At 36.4% G+C, this 19,121-nt stretch overlaps 3 protein-coding genes across 4 annotated transcripts; all 3 read right to left on the reverse strand.

The window, feature by feature from the left end:
• Positions 1-313: 313 nt before the first annotated feature.
• On the reverse strand, positions 314-4,243 carry LOC113322767 (putative glucose-6-phosphate 1-epimerase). The gene is made up of 9 exons (XM_026570911.1): positions 3,665-4,243; positions 3,320-3,552; positions 3,110-3,184; positions 2,538-2,594; positions 2,252-2,415; positions 1,282-1,416; positions 1,088-1,190; positions 901-1,000; positions 314-799 (listed from the first exon to the last, which is right to left on the reverse strand). The coding sequence occupies exons 2-9, from the start codon at positions 3,428-3,430 to the stop codon at positions 594-596; spliced, it is 951 nt and encodes a 316-aa protein (XP_026426696.1). The 5' UTR covers positions 3,431-3,552; positions 3,665-4,243; the 3' UTR covers positions 314-593.
• Positions 4,244-10,827: 6,584 nt separating this feature from the next.
• Positions 10,828-13,342, reverse strand: LOC113322449 (psbP-like protein 1, chloroplastic). Its single transcript, XM_026570532.1, has 8 exons — positions 13,206-13,342; positions 13,024-13,126; positions 12,209-12,289; positions 12,020-12,105; positions 11,756-11,878; positions 11,556-11,627; positions 11,354-11,450; positions 10,828-11,189 (listed from the first exon to the last, which is right to left on the reverse strand). Exons 1-8 carry the CDS (start codon positions 13,257-13,259, stop codon positions 11,053-11,055), a joined length of 753 nt encoding a protein of 250 aa, XP_026426317.1. The 5' UTR covers positions 13,260-13,342; the 3' UTR covers positions 10,828-11,052.
• A 365-nt stretch (positions 13,343-13,707) lies between these two features.
• Positions 13,708-17,420, reverse strand: LOC113322448 (EIN3-binding F-box protein 1-like). 2 transcript variants are annotated; one of them, XM_026570530.1, is made up of 2 exons: positions 17,125-17,420; positions 13,708-16,574 (listed from the first exon to the last, which is right to left on the reverse strand). In XM_026570530.1, exons 1-2 carry the CDS (start codon positions 17,147-17,149, stop codon positions 14,686-14,688), a joined length of 1,914 nt encoding a protein of 637 aa, XP_026426315.1. In that variant the 5' UTR covers positions 17,150-17,420; the 3' UTR covers positions 13,708-14,685. The 2 variants fall into 2 exon arrangements, with proteins under 2 accessions (XP_026426315.1, XP_026426316.1); XM_026570531.1 differs by having other exon boundaries at positions 13,708-16,571; positions 17,125-17,419.
• Positions 17,421-19,121: the final 1,701 nt, after the last annotated feature.

Raw genomic sequence — 19,121 nt, forward strand, 5'->3', positions numbered from 1 at the left:
ATGCAAAAAAAAAAAAAAAAAATTAGTTCCCAAAAAGTAAACTTTTAATGGATTTTCTTTGAGAATATACTAAGCGTATCCAAGCACCTCTAATACTTGAATGCCAAAAGCACAAGTGCTGAAAGAAACTTAGAAACTTTCTTGTTTCAAAAAATCGTTATGAAGTTGTGTCCCCAAACTAACTTCTGGATTTTCAGGCTTCTAAGTCAGAATACTAGCTGCAAATAGGTTGGCCTCTAATGTTTTGCAAACACAGGCTGGGTGTAAGAAACTGAAGAAACAATTGTAGTACTCCTGCCGGAAACCTGAGTAATACACTAGAATAACCTCTGTATTTATGCAGGTTGAGTTTTACAATCAGACCATTTTGATTCGAGAAGAAAAAGAGATATATTAACAACTCTCAATATCTATTGACAAGAGGTTTTTTCATTCACATCCATGGCTGTAGCCAAAAGAACAACAAAAAAGCATGTTTTTTACCACAACCATCTTTTCTACAGATTTTAAGTACTCTAGAAATTACAAGGCAATAACAACGTGAATAAATAAAGTTATTACTACCATTTCTTCGGTGTGGATTCTTTGTCGTTTCAAAGTCCGCTCAGACAAGGATCGTGTTCACTGCAGTAACTGGAAGGCACGACAGTGATTCCTAATCGACCTTTCCATTCTTCACCTGGCTTCAACATGATCGGTTTCTCAATCACTGCAGCGTCAACACAGAGCATCTGTTTGTACTCCTCATCCCCAAAATCTGTCATGGTTTTTGATTTCTTCTCCCATGGGTTCCAAACGACTGAGAGAGAAACGACCGCAGTTATTACAGGTGACAAAAACTAATACATGAGTTACTAGGAGGAAACCCATCAAGAACAAACAAGAAGAGAACCAACTTACCAACATCAGGAAGCCCTTCTTTACGTATAACAAATGTCCGCTTCTTTTCATGGTCAAGGACTGCGACTATGTTTGGAGAACTTAGATAAACTCGATCGACCTGCGCATTGCATGAATTTGGATGAGCACGTAGTCACGGTGATCAAAAGGAGTTTGAGAGATGTTACTGCAGATTGCATTTTTATACCTCATTTTCAAATGTAATTGCATCTCCTTGTTCTGTAAAGCGTTCTTTCTGGCAAAGGTAATCAAGATAGTCGAGTGTTTCCAAACCTTCTATTCTTACTTCACTGTGGATTTAAGCCATGACATTATGAAATTATTACACCACACACTTGAGAATTAGCAATCACAACAGAACAAGAAGCATCCTAAGTATACCTGATATCGGAAACAGAGAGATATGTATGATATGCAAATGAGAAGCTAAATGGCTTGGAATCGATGTTCCTAATGCGTGAAATCATGGTGAGGTCCCCGTTTGTGGCAAGAGAAACCCTAAGGCGGAACTCAAAACTGAAATGGCAATAGCATTTTTGGTTAGTAATAAATAACTACTGTAATGTAGACAAAAGTAAATAGCAAACAATCTAAAAAAACATAAATTCCACATATCCATGGGTGCAATATCAAACGAGCATAACTGAAAATATCTGAAGATGACTAGCCTGCAATAAACCACATTTGGTCCACTATTTGAAAGCCAAGCTGTCAAAGACTAGGACTGAATCTAGGTAGAATTCTCAGTTATTTGACTGCCCGAGACAAGCAATTGGTCTATGAAAAACATTTCACTCAGAAATGTTGAAACAACAGTTCCTTTTCCAGAATTTAAGATGTTTTCAGGATTAATAGAAAAAACCAAAATGAATTTGAAAGCGACCAAACTATTTATTTCACTAGTTACACCAGAACAATGAACTGTACATGGACCACAAAATAAACCCACACCGTTACAGTTCCAGAGAGAATCAGAGTGGTCCTGTGCTGAATCAACCATCAAATTAGTTTGATATTATCCAACAGAAACATCAGGAGGCTTTAAAGCTAACCCCGTGAAAAATGTCAGAGGCCCTTTTTCTCTAGCTAGTGGACACTGTATTAGCTATATGCAATGAGTATACGACATTACTTCCTCTGTGGACCTTAGACTTCCACATTGTGTTTCTTCTCCTACTGAACACGTAGTAGTACGAACATGTTGAGGTCGGTATAAAGTATTAGCACATAACCATTGCTGATTACCAATGACTCGAACAGTATAATATGAAAAAAGCTTTGTGGTGCTATTAATTCAAGTTTAAGCAGATGCCATAAAAGTCAGAGTTTTCTATAATATCCAAGGTCATACCTATGAGGCCAGCTTTTCAAATCCTCTTCGGATGGTTTAAGCAGCAAATCAACAAAAGCTTTACCAGTTGAGTCGTTGGTGGGAAGAGGAGGAGGATTGTCATCAATGGTCCAAATTTTATTCCTAGCGAACCCATTTTTCTCCAGCAACCCACAACTTCCAAACTTCAAAGTAGTTGAAATATAGTCATAAAAAACGGATCAACTTGGGCATTAAGACGTTCATCTTTGAATAGACTAAAAAGCATTGAATATCACTTGAGAAATACAAGGACAGATGGTTATACCTGTGGGAAACATATAGGAATTCCTCCTTGCATTCCTTTCGGAGCCTTTAAGATGGCCTTCAACAGACGAATAAGAAAATATAACAAATAAATTTAAAGATCAGTCATCCCCCTAACCGAAAATAACGATAAACATAAAAAAATAAAAATAAAATCTCAAAACAACTCGTTCATTCACGAAACATTCGGTGTCGCATTAAATTCTCTACCGGTTGGCAACTATATGTGATTAAGAAACGCAAACCGTCTATAGCAGAGAACTAACAACTTGACATATACAGATTTTGCAAGCAAGATATAATATCACAACACATGAAGTTTAGATAAGCAATCATCAAGTCAATCCCAAATGTCACTTTCCATGAGATCCTAATTGATGTATAATATTTTCCGTCAGGTAATCACAAGATTCCCAACAGATAAGAAAATCATTATCCTAAAATATATCCGATGTCACAGTAAGAACATCGTCTGGATATGGAATTCAAACACTAACTACATTCTATAGAACCCGATAACATGCATCATACAATTCATACATAATCACAAAAGAGAAGTTCAAAACACAACACCTTACTACTTGTAAACAAGAGCTCTTCGCCTCTATCATTCCTCCACGACGTAACTTGTCCTCCATACAAGCTAATCTGAACAAATTCCACAAACAATCATCCATTAACACAACACCATAATTCACAAATTTTACCCAAACAACAAAATTAGCAAAATTCCTCAACCAAATTCAATTAAAACATGTAAACACACAGAAAAAAGGATCTCACCCTAGCCGAAGCTCCTCGAGGCGATCGAAGCACGACCTGATCAATCCCATTCCAATCTTTTGTAACCTCAATTGCTGCTCTTTGATCCCAAACTGCAGCTGAATGACCCATATCTTGCAATCCTTTGTTCCAACACTTGGATTTTATACCCTTAGATTTTAAGACAAAGCCAGCAATTACAGTTGAGAGAATCCAACACTTTCTTGTGAACAATTTCTTCTGCCCCGTGAACCCTGAAACCAAACTCTCAACTACTTAAAGAAAAATTTTACTGAAAATTTATAAAAGGAATGTGATCTTATTTCAGATCTAAACAAGAATTAATAACTTCCATTAAAAACTTACCAAAAATTAATCCAACTTTTTCTTTTTCACTCAGATGACAAGATAAAATCAAAAACCCAAATCCAGAAATTACCCAACAAAACCCAGAGATCCAAAAATTACAACCCAAATTCCCCTTAGAACCAGTGAAATGTATCAGAATGACATTTCCCAACAAAACCCATCTCTGAAATCACTTGAAAAGACATGAATTTTGAGAAATTCTCAAAATTTAACACATGCATGGCAATTGGCAAGAACCCAGAGAAATAATATCCCAAACTGTAAAACTGAAAGTGATTTAAAGATCGAGTTTTTTATTTCTGAAAAGATGAAGAAGAAGAAGAAAGAGTTTTAATAGTGAGTGGGTTTGATTTGATTTGATGATACGTGAAGTTAGTGTACATGTAACACTTTATACGAACAGTTTTTTCTTTTTTTCCTCTACAGAATTCGAAAACAAGACCCAAATTCTTGAATTTTATATTGAGAAGAAAAAGAGAGATCTTCTTCAGTTATTATTTTATTTTTTTTATTTTTTTATTTATTTCTTAGGAAGATCTAAAGAAATTGACTACTTCTTCAACTACTAAATACTACCATTTTCTTCTTCCGTTTTTTTAATTTATAGAGAAGAAAGAAAATATATTCAGAATTTGGTCAAGAGCGATGGTTTTTGTATGCACTTTTGTCTCGCTTTTGTCTAAAAAGTGCAAAAGTCTGACTCACCCTGTTTCTTTGAGTCTGACTCAACCCAAATTAGATATCCGATCGTTTGTTTTTTCATCTTAGGATGTCTGATTCGGGATCTGACTCCGCTTATGTATTTGACACGAGGTGTCTCAGTTAGCATTTACCTGACTCGTGAGTCACATATCTGACTTGGAAATGTCTCAGTCAAATTATGCACCTTTGTCTCCCTTTTGTCTAAAAGTAAGGCTAATCCAAGCCCAAAATGCTGACTCATTTGAATCTGATTCAGTTTATAAACTTACAGCTAGTTTGTTCGGATCCGCATAGGTGATTGATTCGGTTTGAACCAGATGTCAAATGGTCTATTTTTTCCGTTTTTCTTATATCGGACTCGAGATTTGACTCGTTCATATATTTGATTCCGAACTATTTGTACCTAATTTGTCGGGTATAAATCTCGTAAAAAATTTATACTACGATTATACTATTTAATAGTTTTTGAGTAAGATGTAATTAGTCAGATTTAAATAAGTCAAGTTCGAATTAATCGGTTGAGTTAGAAAAAAACAAACAACTTGTTAGATATCATTACATCAGCATGACAAAATCTGTGTCGGCTTGAATAAACTCGTCAAGTTAAATATATGTTTACCGAGCTAACGAGTGACTCAGCCATTACCTAAAATGTTGGCAACCAGAGTTTATTGTTATTTACACATAAAACACGAAACAATCCTCTCTGTTATGCACCAAATGATAAACAAGGATAGTGATATTACACTAATCCAAAATCCAGTGACTAAGATTATTTTGTTCTATACGGATTCGGTATAGTCTCCAGTGACTAGGATTTTTTTGTTTTACATAAAATTGGTATCAAGCTCACTAATATTGATTTATAAATTATGCTAATATAAATCCACTAGACTGGAGACTCTTCCAGCTTTGATGTCATGTTGTTTTCATCCTGGGCTCACCAAGTGTAGGAGTGGCATTATTTCCATCTTTACCACCGACTGCACCCATCTTTTCACATTTCTTGCGCAAATAAACAGCTCCACTGAGGTCCGTACCTCTGTACCAACCACTGTAGAGTCCAAAGGCCACCACCCACCACCATCATCCACTTGTGAAGAAATGTGTGACAGCTTTTGACATTTTCCCCAATTTATTGCATTTCAGTCTAGTAATAAATGGATAATGCCTGAGTAAAAAAAAAATTGGATAAGAAAGAAAATTAGATAAGATGTACAAATGTCAAACAGTGCTACACCCAACGAAGAGAAATTCTATGAAACTTTACAACAACAGACATTAGAAGACGATGGTTGTAGCCGTCGGTGGTGGATATGGATGAAAATAGACTTGCATTACCATGATGTCTTTGCAGCCAATAACCTCTAATTTGGAAGGCTTGTAGGGCTCATTTCTACTTTCTTTTTCCCTAGCACTAATTATGCTTTCTAAAATTGACATGTACAGTTGTTTTCTACCTACGTGATTTTTCCTATAGAGCTTTTTCAGAATCACAGCTTTATTCAAACCCTGAATGGCATGGATTACTGGATCTCACATTATTTTTTTGATAGCGAGATTCTCCTCTCGGGTTAAATCTTATGATAGTGGGTGAATCATTTTCGATCAGACAATGAAAGTAGCGTTTGCTTGGAGATCATGTGAACATTTTGGACAAAATTTTGCTGCAGGACTTAAATTGGAAACATCCCAACCTTCAGTTGTTTTTGGCAGCATTACAGTCTACTCAAAACCCTTATGTTAAGGATAACTGTAATAACACTCTTCAAAATTTGGGTGTTCATCCTGGTGCTAGATATAGCCCGGATGGCCATTCGTTGTACCACCGAATTTGTTGCTCTTTCGATCTTCAACTCTATTTTCTTAAAAAAAAAAAAAAAAATTTTGGACAAAAATGGGTAGGTTAGTTAGAGTGACCACAAAATGTTTCGCATTTTGATATAATATTGCCATGATTATTAGGTCGACTAAATAAAACAACAGCCGAAAAATTCTGACTTGGCTCGATCGATTCATTTTGTTTTATTTTAATTATATATGTTTGTATTACACATCTTTGTTTGGATCTGGATCTGAATTGTTATATGCCAAATAGGTTGTTTTTTTTTGTTTTTTCCATACCCGACACGAGGTTCGAGCTGATAGTCATACATCTGAGTCTCACATAAGCTTATATCTTACTTGCTTAAATCCCACGGGTTATTTTATAACGACGAGTTAGATTCAGACGAGACAGTTAAGTCGGATAAAAAACAAACTATCCGTTAAAAATGAAAAATCAAGATATCTTTATGCGGATAATAATAATAATAAATTCGAGCTTAAAAGAAAAAGAAAAAAAAAATCAAAATCAAAACTCATTTTTTACTGTACTGTATGAATCCAATAGTATGTGCAATACAAGTACAGTTACTCTTTGTCGACATTGTCGTCATTATCTGGTGCAGTGGCTTTTTGTAATGCAAGGACATGAAAATACTGTTTTTACCAAATTCATATGCTAAAGCCAAAATAATACCGCATCTTCATTGAGGTCCGCACTGGTAGGCTCATTCAAGCCAGGGGTACCATCCTCCACTTGTGAAACTAATGTCGTTTTTGACATTTTCCTAACTTGGAAGTTAGGATAAATGGTAAATGGATGACTCCTGATGAAAAACATTGGATAAGAATCATGCAGATTAGATTATGAGTCAAGTCAGATTAAGCCAGGGACGGATTCAGGAAGGATAAATTTTCTTTTAAGTCTTGGTCGAGCAATTTTTATTTTTTTTAGCTTGTGGGCTGGGAAGGCTATCCGTGCTAAAGCCCCCTTTAGCCCAACTGTAAATCCGTCAGTGGATTAAGCTGTACAAATGTTAGGTCTCTAAGAGTATCCAAAGCATAAAAACTGTTGGAAAAAAATGGGTTTCACAAAGGATGAATGACACAGAGAAGAAATTGTTGCACTCCAAAACTTTCAAGGCTTGTATAAATTTCTTTTAGACAAATATTTCTACCCTCCCAATAACAATTGGCGATTACAACAGGTATGCGAAATATTGCCTTCAGGATACAATGAAAGCCCTGCAACGAAAACTGAATTCAAGGTTTGTACCCCTTGATTCAATCAAGAACACACAAAGAGATTTCTGATTTCTGATGATGCTTTTTGAAACAGAGAAAACAGATTGATTTTTCTTATATGTTAAACGAAACTGGGAGAAGCTATTTATAAAGGGTTTTGCACCTGTTGGGAATAGGTTTTTTATTCTTATTCGCCAACAGGTTTCTATTCACGAAACGTCAGGTTCCTTCATCAACAGACATCAATGGTGTCTTTTGGATTCGAAATTTTCGAACAGGCTTTTATCGGCCAAATAAAACCTTCAATTCAAAAAATTCTTCTGGGGGCGTTGCCCCCCAGGACCCCCCTTTGGTTAGCGGCGTTGAAAATATTCCAACAAAAACACCCTCTGATGACCTGCAATTTTATCAATTAACCTACCCTTTGCGAGGCTTATCTTGGAAAAATATTTTGAACTCGCACTAAATTCGCAGCCCCGTGGATGAATAAGATTCGACATCATCTAACTATAGACTTAACCTTAGTTATTTATTTTCCCTCTCATTATTTGCGAGCAGCATTAAAATGGACCAGTCTCCTCGATAGGATTAGCAATTGCAAAATCAAACAAATGCGAGAAGCATTTGCATTGAAAAGTGAACATTTTGGACAAAGTACGGCAGGTGAGTTATGGGTGACCACAAGATGTTTAGACATAATGATAGGAGAATCTTGTCAGGATTATTAGGTCTACCAAATAAAAACAGCAACCGAAAGGAAACAATCAGTAGCAGCACTATATTGCTAGCGTAATGGGGTGTGTTGTGTTGTGTGGTGTGGTGTGGGACAAACATAACGTGAACCCCAAAAGCTGCATACGTTAGTCATACACAACAGTGCTCACACATAGAACGTGACCCGCAAGCAGGTCTTTAACTCCAAGGGACCTCTAATCCTGGGTTGCACGGATGCTGCACTTTTTGACCCGTGTCCGCGTCCGACTCACGTAGGACACAGGACACGCGTGGGACGCTGACACGACGCACGGATCTGGTTTGGACGCACTGATGACTCGAGTTTGAAGCGTTTTTTTCTTTTTTTCCATTTTCATTTACATTTCTTCTTTATTTTTACTATTATTAACTAAATGAAGAAAGACAAACATTCAAATCAATCATTTAGGTCTTAATTTATTAAGATTTTGTAATTGGAAATGATATCACGTATACTCTTGGTCGGACATATGTTGTTCTAAGAATGCATTTTGATTGTGTCATGTGTTTAATAGTGATAGATTGCTTGACCTCCGGTTGTACCAACTAACGATCTCTCTTTTTTTTTTTTTTGAAATTTATACATATGCAACATCATTTTCTAATTTTTAGGATTGAAACACTTGACTTTGCTGTATAAATACATGATTATAGATATAAATAAAATATGTATATACGTGTCCGCGTCCTAATTTTTTGAGAATTTTATAGTGTCCGCGTCGTGTTGATCCTAAAGTTTTGAAAGCTCGAAAATGCTAGGACTAGCGTGTTGCAAGTAGCTAGTTCTCATGTAGCAGTGCGATTCACTCTTTAGGCTTACGGATTGCTTCGCAAGAATTTTTTATGTTGCAGTATGGGACTTACTTTTCAATCTTAATGGCCGATAGATGCCTCCTTTAAATTCTAATATAATCTGTTTAGACACCACTCCAGAAATTATTTTTTGACTTATAAAAATAAAAAAGCTAAAAATTCGTAGGGTACATAATTCCAAAATGACTTATGGAAATTAAAAAAATTAGTACTTTGTGGAGCAAAAACATTTTTGCTTGTGTCTTTTGATTCTGGTATTTAAACATGTTGTAAAAAAGACTTTATTTATCTGGATTAAGAGCAAGTCTTATGGTGGAAGAGTTCCATCTTCCACGCCACCTCAGCATTTGGAACCGTGGATGGAAGTGCAAGTGTAGTGGTGGAATAGTGAAAACACTATTCTTAATAGCGCTAAAAAAACGCTATTAAGAATAGCGTTTTTTTCTCAGCCGTTAGATTTCAACAACTCATCATAAATCTACGGACAGAAAAAAAAAACTATTCTTATTGGCGTTCAGATGGATTCCACGAACCCTTCCACGAAATGGTGGAACCTTCCTTGGATTTTCTGTGGAAAACCCCAACTTGGAAGCCATTATACTTGACATTCCATGGTTTTTCCACATTTGAAATAGGTTGAATTCCACCATAAGACTTGCTCTAACAAAAGTGAAACTGCGGATAATGCGAACGGAAAATTGCGCGCGGATGAATTCGCGGTTTATCCTGCAGACGTAATAAATAAACCTTATCCATGTTTTGGGGCGAGAAAATATATGTGAGGGTTGAGATTATGTGTGGGATATATATAACTCAATTATAAAAAACAATTTATAACGATGTATTCTGGGATCAGTTGCACTTGCACTCACTCATGGAGTGCCGTTCCAAAGGCCATCTAAACTACGTCCCGTTTCGGCCTTTCTACGTCACTAAAATAAGGATCCTAGGATCTAGGAAACTGTAACCAACTGCCATGTAAAGTGAAGCAAACCGTACAAATCACGTGGACCAGCTAGAACTGTACATCTCCACCGCCCAAATAATTCAACAAAGGACAATGAGAAAACATTTTTTGTTATATATTTCTTAATAAGCAGACCGGAGAAGGACATCTATTGATAAAAAAAATCAAACAAAAAATTGAGAGGGGGCAAGCACCCCAAAGCTATTTGAAATACCCCGAAATTATGCGCATTGAGTCGCATTTAAATCTTTTGTATCTAAAATGGGAAAAAAATTCCGAACGTTTTATGATCTAACAGCACCATAACCATCTCCGTCAAATTTGGCCCAGCCATAAAGTGGTGGATGCAACTTCACTTCAATTATCTTTGGACCCCTTGACTTTGAAGAAACTCAAAATACATAACCGTTGGAGATTAACCATATTTGTTGTTTACTCTAAAACACGTAAAGTAAATGTCTAATTAGAAAAAAGAGATCGTTGAAAATGGTGCTAAATTTTCAATTCAGACCGTGCAAGACTGCAAATTATGGGCCGAGTCAGATGTATGAGCTGAGTCAGACTTCGAAAAAATGAGACGATCTGATATCTGACTCAGCTCGAGTCAAATGTCGAGTCACATTCAGATCGCGAGTCAGATTAGTTTCCTAATCCAAACAAACCTTAGAGACCCCCAACTACAAAGAGTAAATCTTCCGAGAGAAAACTACTAGTATAAACAAACTTCTGGACAAGAATCTAAGAAGCTGAATTTCAGAGAAGAATCTAGACATAGTAATAAAATCCTGACACAATCCCATTTCAGACGACTTTCTCCCCAGGACTTCTCCTGTGCATAAAATCCTTTTTCTAGCACCAATAGCTTCACCAGCAGAATAGAGTGCCATATGACAGACAGATAATCATCAAATGCACAAATACCCATTTTAATCGTGAGAGTTGCAGAGTAGAGATAACTCATACTGAATGTTTCAGACCTCAAAGAATAGTAGAGACTTGACGAAGATTTGGTTACATACAACATCGAAAGAATTAAAATTTCAAGAAGCAAAATGGTGCCTTCCACGGTGTGTTATTTTTTTTAGTTCATTGAAGGAGGAAGTATGGCACCCTCTTGAATTTCAAAGATTTTGAAGGAATCAACAACTGTGTGCAACTTATCTTTCATTTTCTCCCATCTCCTCTGGTTAGCTCCTGTGGTGAAAGTGTAAAATTTCCCTGCCAAGATCAAACCAGAATCATAGTTATTGGTAAACAGAATGGGAATAAAGAGAAGAAGAAAAGTTCGGCTTTAAAAGTTGTCTACTTTTCGATTTATGGCGTATTTCTAATATTTGAGGCTTTCTAGAATCAAGAAAAGAGCTCATGGCTGAGCTTAATACCATTCCCGATGCAGATTGCAGCAAGGGCATGGCGGGTATAGTTTGGAGCCTGAGCAACGAACTCCAAAGTATAGTAGGCTTTACCATCAACTTCGCGCTGCACCACATTAGGATATCTGTTAAGTTTTTCTATTTCTATTTTGAATTTGGATAAATAGAAGTTACACCTTCCTTAATAACATCCAGGACAATGAAGTCTGACCTCAGTTGCGTCGATTAATTTTGTTTTCTCTGAAGGAGGAGACAAAACCTTATTGATCAACGCTTCAGCAATCTGAAACCGTCGAATAATACCGTCTTAATCAGATCTAGAATGGTTGAACAATATAAACCATGAGAAGTCTATTGCTATTCTTCTGCCCATGTATATACAAAGGGGTTAAGACCAAAAGATAAACTAACCTCTTTAGGGGGACCAAGGTCTCGTATATCTTGTTTGGTGGTTGCAATCAAAGTCACACTTGCACTTTCCAACGGTTCTATCACATCTTTGACTACTTTATCTAGTCCTTCGACGCTCACTTCCTGATCATACATAATAGAAATTCCTAATAAGATGACATTCCTATTTGTAGAACTGTTAGATTGACCATAAGAAAGATCAAAAGGTTAAATAGTAAAGTTATTGAAATTCGACTAAAGGTTCTGTGCAATTAAGATGAGAACCTGCCACCCGAAAGGGTAGAGAAATTCGTATCCATCCTTCTTGTCTGTGACGCCCATGTATCCTGCTTTCTTAGATTCTGCAGCAACTGTGCTGCACAATCAGCAGGCATGCTTTCAACGCTACTTAAGAGTGCATTAAATAATGAAGAACTACATGGACACGGAAAGGAAGAGAAGCATTGAACTTACATGCTGCAGAAGTCGGATTAAATAAAGAAACACAAGTTCCAATTGTGCCTAGAACGAGTGTTTCACGTCTCCCTGTTACATCTGCATTAGAAAAAGACAAATAATAATAAGTAACAAACAAAGTCATGTTCAAATACTTGATTTTTTTCCCCTTTGGGCATCAAATGGGAAATTCAATTACTCATCTCCACTCAGTGTGCCCAGTGCCATGTCTATGCAGACTTTCTAAGATGAATTTTCCGCCCAACAGTCACCGAAATTCTACAAAGTTTAACAGATACTAAAACTAACAAAATTTTGGCATTGATACCAAGTCTTCTACATGAAAATATTGAATGACTAGTATGTGGATTCCAAATTTTACAAGATTGAAGCGATTTTAAGGTGGTGATTGTGTCGGTTTTTCTAGTTTCAGTCAGTTCACTAACTGACTCGACTAATGAGTTTGATTCACAGCAGTGAAAAAGATGGAGGATCAAATTTGAGTCGGTTATGTAGGTATCGATATTGGAAATGGGTGGAAATAAGAATGTGGGCTCCTGTTTTACCCGACTCATTATCCCATCTTCTCTACCCGGATAGCTGAAGAACATCTCTGTTTCGATTGATTGACTCTGTTTTTCTACAGAAAATCAAATACCTTGTAATTGGACTAATTCATTGATAAATTCAGTTAATTGGGCATGATTACATTCATTATTGTTAATAAATTGGGCACAAATTGCTTATAATCGAGTAGATTTGATGAATTTAGAGAAACAAAAAATTGAAAATTATCATCATTTTCTTGAATTACAAATGAAATGAAGCTTTACCTGCTCTAGGTGACTCAGTTTGTTCTGCCCTAATGAGAAAAGAAGCCCCTCTTCTTTTCGAAGAGGAGAATGTAGCTGCAACAACTGGTTTCTGCAACCCAACCTGAAAAGAAGAAAAAATTAGCACGAAAACTTGTAATGTAAAGCAAAAATTAAAAGTAATGTGAAAGAAATAATAGAACCTTGTTAAGAAAACAAGTCTGATGAATTGAAGGTAAGTGTTGAACAGAGGCCATTGTTGCTAATAATTGGAAGGAAGAACAAACAACTACACAATGTGGTGTTAAAATGTGCACAGAATAATAAGGACTGCACAGAGGAGAGGTACCTTATCTTTCCTTATCCACAATTTTCTTTCTTTTTACCCTTTTTGCCCTTTTCCTTTAAAATCCTGACACAATACCATTTCAGACAACTTTCTCCCCTGACTTCTCCTGTGCATAAAATCCTAGTATTTCTAGCACCTCTAGCTTCACTAGCAGAACAGAGTGCAATATGAGAGATAATCATTAAAACACACAAATATCCATATTACTCGTGTTATATAAATAGAGTTGCAAGAGTACAGATATATCATAATGAAATCAAGCCTGTAAACATAACTGGAGCTTGGAAAATAGACAGACGTCGTAATGACAGAACAAGAGACATAGGAAACAACAAACGTAGAGTGCAATATGAGAGACAGGGGATTATTAAACACACAAATATCCATTTTATTCGCGGAACATACATGGAGTTGCAGAATACAGGTAAATCATAATGGAAACAAGCCTGTAAAAAACAATTGGAGCTTGGAAAATACAGAAAAAAAACGACTGACGTCGTAACGGCAGGAGACTGAAAGAACCTTCTACCATTGCCAAAGCTCGTGTATCCTCAGGCATCATCAACCATCTGAATTACCACCCACTGCAACCACATACATTTACTACAATGACACAGACAAACCATTAACCACTAAGACTCGATACTGCTTACTCGAAGGGAAACACACTCCTTACTTGACATGTACCTGACACGACAATCAGTATGCGGAAACACATGAGTTCCCGCATTTATTTGGAGGACTTGATAAAGTTACAGCAAACAAGACTAAGACAACCAGACAGACAAACACACACATTTGAAGAATCGTAACCACAAAACTTTGCCCCAGCATACAAGCTAAGCACGATGCTGAGGCCAAGCGAAAAATACCACCAAGCACGGGTACCTGGTGATACAAAAAACTGAAACCATCCCATCCCACATCGAAGGAATTGAGAAAGCAACTGAAACTGAAACCCTATACCATGACTTGGTAACTGAATTAATAGGAAATGATGGCAAATAAAAGTGGCTCCCCCAATAATAGGGAACCAAAAGACCCGCAGCTTTCCTTAGGATAAAGGAAACCTGAAAAAAAATAAAAAGAGGAGAAAATGATCTGCCAAAGTTCCTAGGAAAATAACCAAGACACAAAAAGGAGGATCTACAGACTAAGGGGGGCGCATGGTGCTATTAAGAGCTGAGACTATAATAATAAGAGAAACTTTTCAAACTGATTTTTCTTTTTTCTTTTTCTCCGCTACCACTACTATCAAGTGACAGTCTGACACCTTCTAATTTATTCTAAACCTTCAATTGTGAAGGCCTTCTTTTACCATTTCACCAGGCTTTTTATGCGAGGACTTCACATTCACAAAGCTTCTCCGCAAGCAACTCAACCATTCTGCCGCTCAAAGACTTACAATCCTGGAGATTCAAACTGATCAAACTCTCGCCCAGTTTCGCCAGAAAAGGCATGCACTTGTCTGTTATTTGAGAACAACCAGACAAGTATAGGTTCAGCAGTTCGGGCATCCTCTCGCAACAAAGTGAAGCAATTGCTAAGTCAGTGATAGCACACTTTGAAACATCGAGGTCTTCAAGCCCATAACAGTGTAGTGCAATTGCAGCCAAGCTTTCGTCCGTAACCTTACTGCATCCACCAAGGTTTAGATATTGGAGCATCCCTGAATGAAGCCTAGCCAAAGAAGTAACTGAAGAATCGGTGATGTTCACACAGCCACTTAGGTTAACTTTCATTAAACCGGCCTGGCAGTTCTCTACCACTGAGAGAAACCCAGCATCAGTAACTCCAGAATGACCACTGATATCGATGTCTTCCAGTTGTGGACATAACCACCCGACCACAGCCAAGATATTACTTCCAAAACCAGGGCAGTCACGAATAGATAGAGATTTTAGAGATTTGCTGGGAGTGAGACGATGAGCTTCTAATACTATATCCTTGATACCCATACACTTAACAAGGGAAACTGCCCTCAGTTTTGAACCGCAGTTAGAGATAGCAGCAAGAACCCCATATTGTGATATCTCATTGCACTCATGTAGCTGGATGCTTTTAATAGAAAATGAGCTCTTGGTGTAGGAAACCAATCCATTGTCGGATATTAAAGAACATTTGTGGAGAGATAGATTCTTCAAATTAGGCGAACCCTTCCCAATTGTCTCGAGAGCTCGATCAGTTAACCCTGGGCAGGAGGAAACTGTAAGAGATTCCAATTTCTGCAGTCCATGAGCCATACCCATGACACAAAAGCCTCTTTCAGATACACACTGTAGACCAATAAGTGCAAGATCTGTAACATTAATGCCAGAGTGACCTATAACTGCGGCAGAAATCTCAGTGATGTTCAGATTCTGGAGCTTTACCTTCACCAAGGTATATTGAGAAGAAGATACCAAACTTGAAATTCCTTGGTCCCCTACAAGTGGGCAGTCCTTAATCATGATGGTATGCAGAAATGGGCATCCTCTTGCAATTGCCTGAAGACCACCATCCCCAATTCTTGGACATGATTCAATAGTCAATGTGGTTAAATCACGACAATTCTCAGCAATAGCAAATAAAGCCCTATCTGAGACCAATGGGCATCGGATAAGGTCGAGCTTTTCTAACTTGTGGCAACCATTTGCAATCTCGGTAAGACCTTGATCCCCAATAGTAGAAACATCCCAGGCTGAGAGTACCTTCAATGAAGGGCATCCACGGCCAATAGCTGCAAGACCAACATTAGAAACACCGCGAACTGTGTTGTTCCCTCGGATTGAAAGCTTACCCAAACCACCAGCGCTAGCGATTCCAACAGCAATTGCAGCAAGTCTATTGTCTGTAGCTTTCCTCCCTTTCAAACACCTGGTAAGATATCCCTCATCCTCAATCTCCTCACTTGCTTTTTCTCCAGGTACCACCTTAATAGACTCCTTGCTCTGGATACTGCTCAGAAGCATAAGCCATTTTTTGGAAACTAAAGCACATGAGCTTTTCTCTTTTCTTCCAGCTAACCTTCTGAAGATCTCAAATAAACACTCATCATGGAGTACTTCAATAGATGCCTGCTTCTTCTTTTGAACAAACTCTTTCGCAGAGAAAACAAATGGGCCATTGATTCTATTCCTCTTGAGAGGAGAGTACTTGGCATCCATACGAGGACTGAAAGACGAGAAGCCAGCACCAATGAGACTCGCATAAGATGCCCCTTTGAAGCATTCATCATCCCCTGCTATATTATCAAACAAAAGAAAAAATATAACCTCATTAATTATAACTTCAATAGAATCAAAACTCTTCCACATCAGAGATATACAGATTTTACAACTCGAAGTTACGCTAATCACCACCACCATCACAAAACCAGCATACATACAGTTTTCAAATTTTTACATTAAGCTGACCACAACCAGCACCACCAAAAAAGAAAGAAGAAAAAAAACACAACTCTACATTAAAATGACTACAACCACCACCAACAAAGCTGGAATATAGTGTTCATAAATTTAACATTGAACTGACCACCACCACCATCATAATTTTTACATTAAACTGACCACCATCCACAACCACCACCACCATCCACAACCACAACTGGATCATTGCATTATAACTTATGCAAATACCACAACTAAATCACAGCATTGTAATCCAAGCAAATCTGAACCTTAAAAACACATTTAGAAACCTAAATCTTACTCAAAACAAGCTCAATTTTACCCAATTCTTTGATCTATGAAATTTAAAACTAGAATGAACTTTAAGAAAGATTGAAAGCTTACCCCTGTAATTGATGAATCCAGGCATGGTGATAAGTACAAATCAAGAAATAAGACCTCTGTAAGAAAGAACAACCCTTGAATTTGGGCAGCAAACAAAAACAAAATCACTAACAAATTCAGACCACCAATAATACTTTGCATCACCAAATTGAACACCCCCAAGATTGTTTGATTGATGGATTGAGTGATGGAGAAGAGTGATTATGAGAAACCCTAACAATTTAGGGAAAAAATGAGCGATGGGGAAGAGGAGTAAAAAAAAGGTGTGATGAAGAAGTCTGTTCTTCAACTTTGTTTTCTACTCCTATTTATATTTTCAAGGTGGGAACTTTTTTGTTTTTGCATTTAATTTTTTTCCTAATTTGAATTTGAACCCAATGAGGCCAGTAAATCCAATGTATCTGGGTGTATTGATATGGACACGAAACAGGGCCACAACATAGAGGCGAGTCAAGTCAAGGCGTTAAAAACTAGGATGCAGATATGTTATTAAGTTAGTGATATTTTGACTAAAATGTGGATTTTATCGCCGAGAACTGACAATTTATCGTTTTAGAATACATTGTATTCGACTAAGTTGATATATTTGGAAATTATTCAATTAAATAAAATCCAAGTTTTTAAGAATTAGTACACAGATACGCTATTAAATTAGTACTTTTAGCTGAAATGTGGATTGTATCGCCAAAAATTAACAATTATACTGATGTTCATGTGTTTACAACTTAGTTGATATATTTGGAATTATCTAATTGAATAAAATCCAAGTCGTTAAAAATTAGGACACGGATACACTATTAATTAGTAATTTTGACTAAAAAATGTGGATTGTATCGCCAAAAACTAATAATAATATTGGCATTCATGTATATCTAACTTAGTTGATATATTTAGAAATTGTTTAATTGAATAAAATCCATGTCCTTTAAAATTCGGACACAGATACGCATTAAGTTAGGGATATTGTGACTAATGTCGACTATATCGCCGAGAATTGGCAATTTATCGTTTTCGAATACATTATATCTGACTTAGTTGATATATTTGAAAATTATTCAATTAAATAAAATCCAAGTTGTTAAAAATTAGGACACAGATAAGCTATTAAATTAGTAATTTTAGCTAAAACGTGGATTGTATCGCCGAAAACTAACAATGATACTGATGTTCATGTGTCTATAACTTAGTTGATACATTTGGAAATTATTTAATTGAATAAAATCCAAGTCTTTAAAAATTAGGACACAGATACGTAATTAATTAGTAATTTTGACTAAAATGTGGATTGTACCGCAAAAACTAATGATAATACTGGCTTTCAAATATATCTTGCTTAGTTGATATATTTAGAAATTGTCTAATTGAATAAAATCCAAGTCGTTAAAAGTTAGGACACAGATAGGCTATTAAGTTAGTGATATTATGACTAATGTGGATTGTATCGCCGAAAACTGATAATAGTACTGACAATTTATCACTTTTGAATACATTGTATTTGGCTTAAATAGTTGATAGGTTTGAGGATTATCTAGGTGAATGGATCATATCCAAGTCGTTAAAAATCAGGACAGAGATATGTTACTAAGTTAGTGGCATTTTGACTAAAATGTGGATTGTATCGCCGAAAACTAACAATACTATCCCTTACGGAAAACTAACAATACTATTCTTTCAAATACATTGCATTTGGCTTAATTAGTCGATATATTTGAGAATTATCTAGTTGGTATTAAATCCAAATCGTCAAAAATCTGGACGCAGATATGTTACTAAGGTGGTGATATTTTGATTACAATGTGGATTGTATCGCCTAAAACTGATAATAATACTGATATTTTATAGCTTTTGAATACACTGTATCCAACTTGGTTGATATATTTGGAATTATTTAGTAGTTGTCAAAAACTAAGACGCAAATACGTTATTAAATTAGTGATATTTTGACTAAAATGTGCATTGTATCACCGAAAACTAATAATAATACTGACTTTTTTATC

This window comes from Papaver somniferum, chromosome 11 (assembly GCF_003573695.1).
Source record: "Papaver somniferum cultivar HN1 chromosome 11, ASM357369v1, whole genome shotgun sequence".
Lineage (NCBI taxonomy): Eukaryota > Viridiplantae > Streptophyta > Magnoliopsida > Ranunculales > Papaveraceae > Papaver > Papaver somniferum.